This window comes from Crassostrea angulata, chromosome 10 (genome assembly GCF_025612915.1).
Source record: "Crassostrea angulata isolate pt1a10 chromosome 10, ASM2561291v2, whole genome shotgun sequence".
Classification (NCBI taxonomy): Eukaryota; Metazoa; Mollusca; class Bivalvia; order Ostreida; family Ostreidae; genus Magallana; species Magallana angulata.
In genome coordinates this window covers 8653191-8660740 of record NC_069120.1, presented here as the reverse complement: position 1 = coordinate 8660740, position 7550 = coordinate 8653191, and the positions used below count along the sequence as shown (strand labels likewise).

Below are 7550 nucleotides of genomic sequence, written 5' to 3'. Positions count from 1 at the left end.
ATGTGGTTGGTGTTCGCATATACGGAAATATATCCTCGACACCTTTAAATATAAAGTAAAATCATGTGAAAGATTACTTTAAAGTGTCCTGAAAATCGAAATGATACCTTTAATAATATTTTGGGGTTCAGTTTTTGGTGCACTGTCCATGTGTTCTTGTATGCCTGTCATTGGCACCCAGAATTATTCCACCTGGGAAACCACAACAGTTGGTGCACAGAATACCAAATGCCTCAACTTCTGTATGTTCCACACGTGTAACCATGGACAATGCTTGCAGCACCCGACTAGTTGCAAGACGTGGTGTGAGTGCTCGGATGGCTTCTCGGGTGCGCAATGCGATATCCAAGAACAGACAACCCCGACATCACCGGATTCTATTATACTGACCAGCGACAACCTTCAGAGCGCAACGCAAACAGCAACGAGAGGAAACATTGGAAAGATATTCGCGGAATCTGCAAATTTTGATGTTTCACAAACGATTGAAAAATTTGAGATTTTCAACAACTTAGAAGAATGTGCCTTAAGGTGCATTGAGGGAGTGTGTACCTCAAATGATTCTTCTATTCGCTGTATTCCAAAGAATTGTCCCAAAGGATTCGCTTGTCAGAACGGGATATGTGAGTACAAAGACAACAGGGGTTTCCGGTGCGTGTGTGAGGATGGGTGGGTGGGGGACTTCTGCGATTCCAAGTGCCGTCTTAATTGTGGCAAGTATGGGAAGTGCATTCTAAACAACGGTATAGAATCGTGTGTTTGTGATCTTGACCACAGCGGTAAACTTTGCCAGAAAGAAATCTCCAGAAATACAACATTACCTTTGGAGAAAAGCTATCAACATTTTAATGAATGTAAAAGCGAGTGTGATGACCTTTGTATTCCTTTAAAGCAATATTATTACTGCATGCCAAGAAAAAAGAATTGTCCTCAAGGGTTTCCGTGTCTGCACTACTGTGATTTTGGAAATGACGGGAGGAGCGTGCGATGCATCTGTGAGCCTGGCTGGATCGGGGATATGTGCTCCAGGAAGTGCAGCATGGAGTGTGGAAACCACGGAATTTGTCATGTAGATGATGTGGGGATAGAGATGTGTTTGTGTAAAATTAACTATACAGGACTGCACTGTCAACAAATAATATTAAGCAATTTGAAATAAATGTGGTGATACAATTTCAAAACTGTAACTTTATGTGTCGACAACATCACTTTGTACAGGGTCAATAATTATTTTTTTAACCATGACTATTTAGCTATTGTATAATGCTAGTATGTATGACTTCTTTGTATATAATACCACGTTGTCAATTGCAGTTAGTTCGAAACGTTTTAATTAACTGTTGTAATTATGTGAAATATCTGTATCACATCTCGAATTTATATTTTTCATACAAAACAATATAGCTATTCATTGTTCTAGTCAATCTATTAACGCATTGGTTACTTTTTGAAAATGTAAATTACGTTTTTTCTTAACATTTTATTGTTTGTAATTAACGTACATTTTCATATATGTATACCTGACTATTTCAATAAATGGAGCTTTCTTTTTTTCTTCTATTTTTATAAAATATTACGTTTTAAAACTTTTAAGGGTTTACATCTATTATTCTAACTTTATATATATATATATATATATATATATATATATATATATATATATATATATATATATATATGCTAGATGCGTGCTCAGAAAAATGTCAAAACATGTTGTTAGGATTGTTATCTAGATCTGAATAGAGTTGTAATAAAAATATAGTTGAGTGTAGTTTACTCTAGAGAAACAAATATGTAAAAAATTTGAATGCTCCCAAGAGCCAATTTTCAAACTATGTGTAAACTAAGCAATTACCGTTAGTTGATAATATGATGGTCAATTAGACATCTGCAACTCTCTTGTTATGCAATATTGCATTGTGACATATCATCCGACATTGTGACCATTATTTTTTCCAATGCCTCCCAAAGTGTATTCGCATTCCAGCTGAAGGCTTGTATAATGAAAAATAATGAAATACCGCAACATGTAAGAGAAGTGGAGGTTCATGACACATTCATTTTGTAACGCCCTGTCATTCAAAATAAAATTAATAATAACCCATTTTTGTATATGTGTTTGTTTCCCAAACAATTTTATTGTCCAACAGGATATTGAATTAATGTTCAAACTATCAGCGCTTGATGTGTACGTCACGAGATCGAACCCAACAAGGATTTTTTACATTTTTTAAAACTTTTTTTTTATGAATTCTAAGATGGTTTTTATGCCAAAATATGTAAAATTTTAAAAGTGATTATATTTTGGATTTTTACATTTTGTGAAAATCTTTTTTAAGGAACTCTAAAATGGTTTTCATACTTAAAATGTACAAATTTTAAAACAGTGATTATATTTTGAATATAATAACTATCATCCACATTAAAATCTGAAGTGTTCCAGACCACCTTTGAAACAGGAAAACAAATTCACTTTATTTCAACGTTCAATGGACGGGTTACTTTTCATGAAGAATCAACAACTTATTTCCACATAGAAGCATAAAAACCAGGTAAAAGTTCCAGTTCTTGGCAGGAATAAAACTAAACGAAATACTGTGGTCTATCTTATTGGTTAAGGTATACTGATAATCAACACATTGACTATCCAAAGAAGAAAACAAACGCTAGCAAAATTTTTAATCATACAATAAAATGGAAGTAGCAAATACTAGAATTCTAGATTAGATATATGATAATACGTGCTCAACTATTATATCTTTGTTGTTTTAATGATTTTTGTATTTCTTGTAAACTTTACCGTGTTTCAGTGTTTCAAAAATTTCAATTATTCTCTTTATCAAATTTGAAGCACTACTTTGAACTTTCAGATGATCATCTTAGTTTGTATAAGAAATAAAATAAAACCTAACGATAAAGTCATTATGATAAAATGTATTTAAAGAGAGCGCTAAAATGTTTAAAAATAGAGATTTGAGCAAGTCTAATAAATAGCTCTCAAACATCAATATGTATTTTGATATTAATTTGCAGGTTAAATTTTTAACAAAAATACGCACGACCCTCATTGTTAAGCTGATCTCAGACTTTTAAAACAAATCAAACAAATTTATTCTTACTCATATCTATCAACACAAACTATAAATAATAATTTTCATATTCACTGAAAAAGGTTAATAAAAATGAAGTTCGTATGATATTTAATCATCTCCAAGCATTATGCAATTCTGAATATTTGACAAAATTTAAACAATGCTAGCATTTACTGTCAAATGAAGTAAAGGAAGAGTAATTTTTAACAGGTATCTTATTAAAAAAAAATTCAAAAATGTCACAATTTATATATGCAATACTTTATGCATAAGTTATTTTTGCTTATGCCGACAGTTTATTATCAGTAATAGATTTCAAAGTCAAAAAATAGTTGGCCTTAAAACCAGATTTGACCTCAATTAAACTGCAAATTATAAAATTATATAATTCAAGTGAATGCAGATCGGCGTACGCCAAAATAAGGTACGTATGGCCTCTAACTGAATAAGTTTTTCATACCACAATTGTTTTTTGCTGGACACATATTTAAAAATATGATTAAAAAAAACTGTGGTGTTTATTGTTCATTATTTACTTTAAATGAAATTGAGTAAAAAAAAGAGTACTAAGAAAATCAGTGTCACTTGCTATTTACTAACGGCATACTTATTTAGAATATGCTACTAATATTTCGACGCATATTGTAAATTTATATAAAATTATAAATCAAACCGATCCTATTTTAAAAACAGCCTTAAACATATTGAAAAAAATGAATAGGTTCTGTCCTTTACCAAAAATTAGATACAGCGTAATTAGGAATCACAATTTTACATGACAAGTAATTGTCCTATACAAATTTTTATTCCTAATAATCTAATTTTTGCAAAGGACACTTCTTTTCTTTTTTTATTTGATAATGATAATTTACATACAGTTACAAATATCATTTTTGGGGTCTAAGTTGTTAAAGGATAGAATATTGCTTTAATCAATTCAAACAATATATTAATGCAGAAACTCGAGAAAATCTTTTAAATGGTTCAAGTATTATTTATTCATGAAATAATTCTTTGGAAACTAACAAACCTGTTTATGCAGCACGTCAGAATGCATAAAGTGCATTGTGCATCTAGATAACAATTTGTCAGCTGAATAATAACGGATGAAACGTCAAATTCTGAAACATGCATTTGCAATTAACGTGAAAATGACTCCATAACTCATAGCGCTTTGGAAAGATTTTATGACGCTAATTAATGAATTTATTCAAATCAAATGAAAAGATTAACAAATAATGTTAAGCTTACTTTATCACTTATTCTGCATGAACCAGTTTTCTTTTTGTTGTTCAAAACTTTTAAAAACTGTAATGCATTTTTACGACAATAATGTTTTTCATGTGTCGCATAGCAAAAAATCCTTTAAAGAGGTTGTATAAGTCATTTTATCTGTTGAACGTATTTAACTGAGATGGATTTGGTATGTGTAGTATTCTTTTATTACCAGTATGTTTCAATGTTGCCTTTATCAGATTGAAAATCAGATGGAAACCGATATGAATAAGGCTCCCAATACACACATATATTCACACACATATAAAAGAATATAAACAGTGGTAAAGCTTTTAACATTTTAATCTATACCAATTATTAGGTACGTTATTGAATTAAGTACCAATATAGCATTTTATATCATTAGAGTTAAAAACAATCGCTGTAAAACGATTTTAATAACCCTAGTAAGTATATCTACAATGCTTTACAATGCTATGTTAAATAATATGAAGCAAAATATGGAGACTAAAAAATAAATTCAACGTTTCAGTATACACGCTAGTTCATCAAACAGCAGACAATATTTTTATTTTGCATTGGTGTGCTTTTGTAAAGGTCAACTTGGGCAATATGTATATATCAACTCAACTCTTGCTGAAAAACCTTATTTACATACGGTCTGATAGTGTAGAGCAATATGACCTAATAAGCAGTGTGGCCTAATGTTCAAAACAATCGGTGCCCAACAGTTCATTGGGAGAGTATAGTATACATACATTTGTATCATCTAAAACCCGGTTATCGCTCTTGTGGCATGTTGAATGTTCTCCTACTAACCTTCTCCAAGGATAGACTGACTAAACGCTGCATGCATATATTTCTGTCCATCGTAAGAGGAGATGACATATAAATGTCACACGATAGGGAGAAAACGATACGGAAAAAATGACTTAACAGTCTTCCACTTTAACATGTCATCAATGATGATTTCCCCTATTGAAAAATTATAAAAGAATGATGATTTTTATTTTTTTTTTAATTATAAAAGTATTAAAAGTATCTGGTTGGGCGTTTCAGAAAAGAATGCCTACACATTGTTAATATGTTGAAAGGCACTATAATAGACATAAAGTGGACTTACTTTTTCCATTAGTTACTTGTCATCAATTCTCTAATTAAACGAGTATCTACCTACATGCCAGTATTTCATAAAATGAACAGTAACAAACATTTACATTATACTTGGATTTATTTTTCAATTTGATACATTAAGTTATCTATATCATATGTATATTTTAAAAGAATTTTAAACTCTATACACTCTTGAATGTGGAATGACAGAAAGACAACGTCAAAATATTGACATTAATAAAGGTTACGAATGGCAGCCCCTGGAAAGAATGTGTATAACCACAGGTTTGTTCCTTTGACATGAACTACATACAACAATATAAATTACACCAAGACAGGTCTTATATATTAATTGTAGACATTTCAAATCAGAATGCAAGCGGCAATATCCATTATCTAAGGGGGTTTTAAAAATTATATCCCGGCTATTATAACCAGTACGTAAAAAGGATTTTGCTACACTTTTAAAGATTTTAATACTGTATGATAAATCAATAAGTGAAACATGATATTTCCAACATATAATATACACTTACAGAAATCACAATTATTAGGAAAGAAAAAAATAGAACTAAAAAAACTTATGAAATTTAAGTATTTTCAGAAGATTAAATACTTCTTATGTACTAATACTTTTAAATACTTTAAATGATCCCGCCATTAGTTTGTGCCTCCTTCAATACAACCTCTAAGGGTGGCCGCCTGGGATGATCAAGTCCTTGCCCGATACCACTCAACTATCCGCATTCTACCTTGACTGCAACACGCTGAATCTTCATTCACCATCACAGAGTATTAGTGGTGTACTTTCCACTGCTCTTCTCGCTTCTTCCATACCCACAATGATGCCATTTCGTCCAATGAGTTGCCGTCTCTCTCTAAGTACCAGTCATTCCCACAATCCGCTAGGCACTCCACATGCATTCCTCCACAATCCACGGCATCAAGCTTCCACTGAGAGACATCAATCTCCAGCCCCGCTGCGGACAGTCTTGGTCCTTGGCTCATCTTCCACTCATGGGGTTCTTCAATTCTGTCCTCCAATTTTACAATATCAGGTATCTGATTGGTAACTGCATTATCACGTGGAAACTGCTTACAAGAATTGAGAACTGTCACCATCAGTCAGTCGCTGGCGATACCTGACAGTCTTCCTTCATCCACTCCACCACCACGACAGCCCTTACGAAGTTTACAAATACAAAGCATCCGTTGGTCTTCTGGAGTCTCTTCAGTATGTCTGCAAAAACAGAGAGTATCTTGTCGTGTCTCCCTGTGTATTCTCCATTTATTACTACAGATGACTACTGAACATGAAGACATCATGTGTTTCAGGTTTGTTGATCTCAGATCGAGGCTTGGGTCATCCCTCATGCACCATGTTGCCAAATTGGTTGGTGTGGGCAACATGTCACAAACAGACCTAAGCTGACCGTGGGTTCTTTTAACCAGATGTCATTCCAAAATATTTTTTCCTGTCGTGCTCCTTCCCAGCTTTTCTGCTTCTTCATGCCGACTGAATTTCCCATTCTTTCTTGTTCTTCCATCTTGCGAACTTCTTTCTGCACAAGCTGTCTCCTTTTTTAATCTACCCCATCTTGCATGGTACATGTATTATTCATATTTCTTGTCTGCCTATTGCCACAGTTCCTACATTGTACTTAATTGTCATGTTTCAAGCGTGACTCTGCGTCTTGAACTGCATGTCTTCTTGGCTGACCACTACCTCCCCCCGTCTGGATATTCATCCTTGCCTCTCATTTGCTGTTGCGCAACATTAATTAGAAACTGCCTGACCTTGTTGACCTTGGAATTCCTTGTAAAGCCTTCGGTTTCAAATTATTCAAATTATTTTTCACAGATTTTTGATTGTTTTGAAAAGTTCTAATTGACAAAAATCATGTATAATTTTTTGAAATAAATATCTTAATAAATGAAAGTTTGTCTGACTTTCTGTGGCTTAAAAACATGGATATATTGAAACCCTCGAAAAATTATTCGATAAATTTGACAAGTTTTGATAATAATGAATGGTAAGCGTATAAACCTTAAACTTAATTTTTTTTTTGAAAAAAAATTGGATCAAACAGCTTTTAATGGACCACCATT

General features: G+C 32.6%; 1 protein-coding gene across 1 annotated transcript; it reads left to right on the top strand.

Annotated features, from left to right (window-relative positions):
- The first annotated feature begins 160 nt into the window (after positions 1 to 160).
- On the top strand, positions 161 to 1073 carry LOC128164865 (tenascin-like). The gene is made up of 2 exons (XM_052828919.1): positions 161 to 717; positions 893 to 1073. Exons 1-2 carry the CDS (start codon positions 161 to 163, stop codon positions 1071 to 1073), a joined length of 738 nt encoding a protein of 245 aa, XP_052684879.1.
- Positions 1074 to 7550: the final 6477 nt, after the last annotated feature.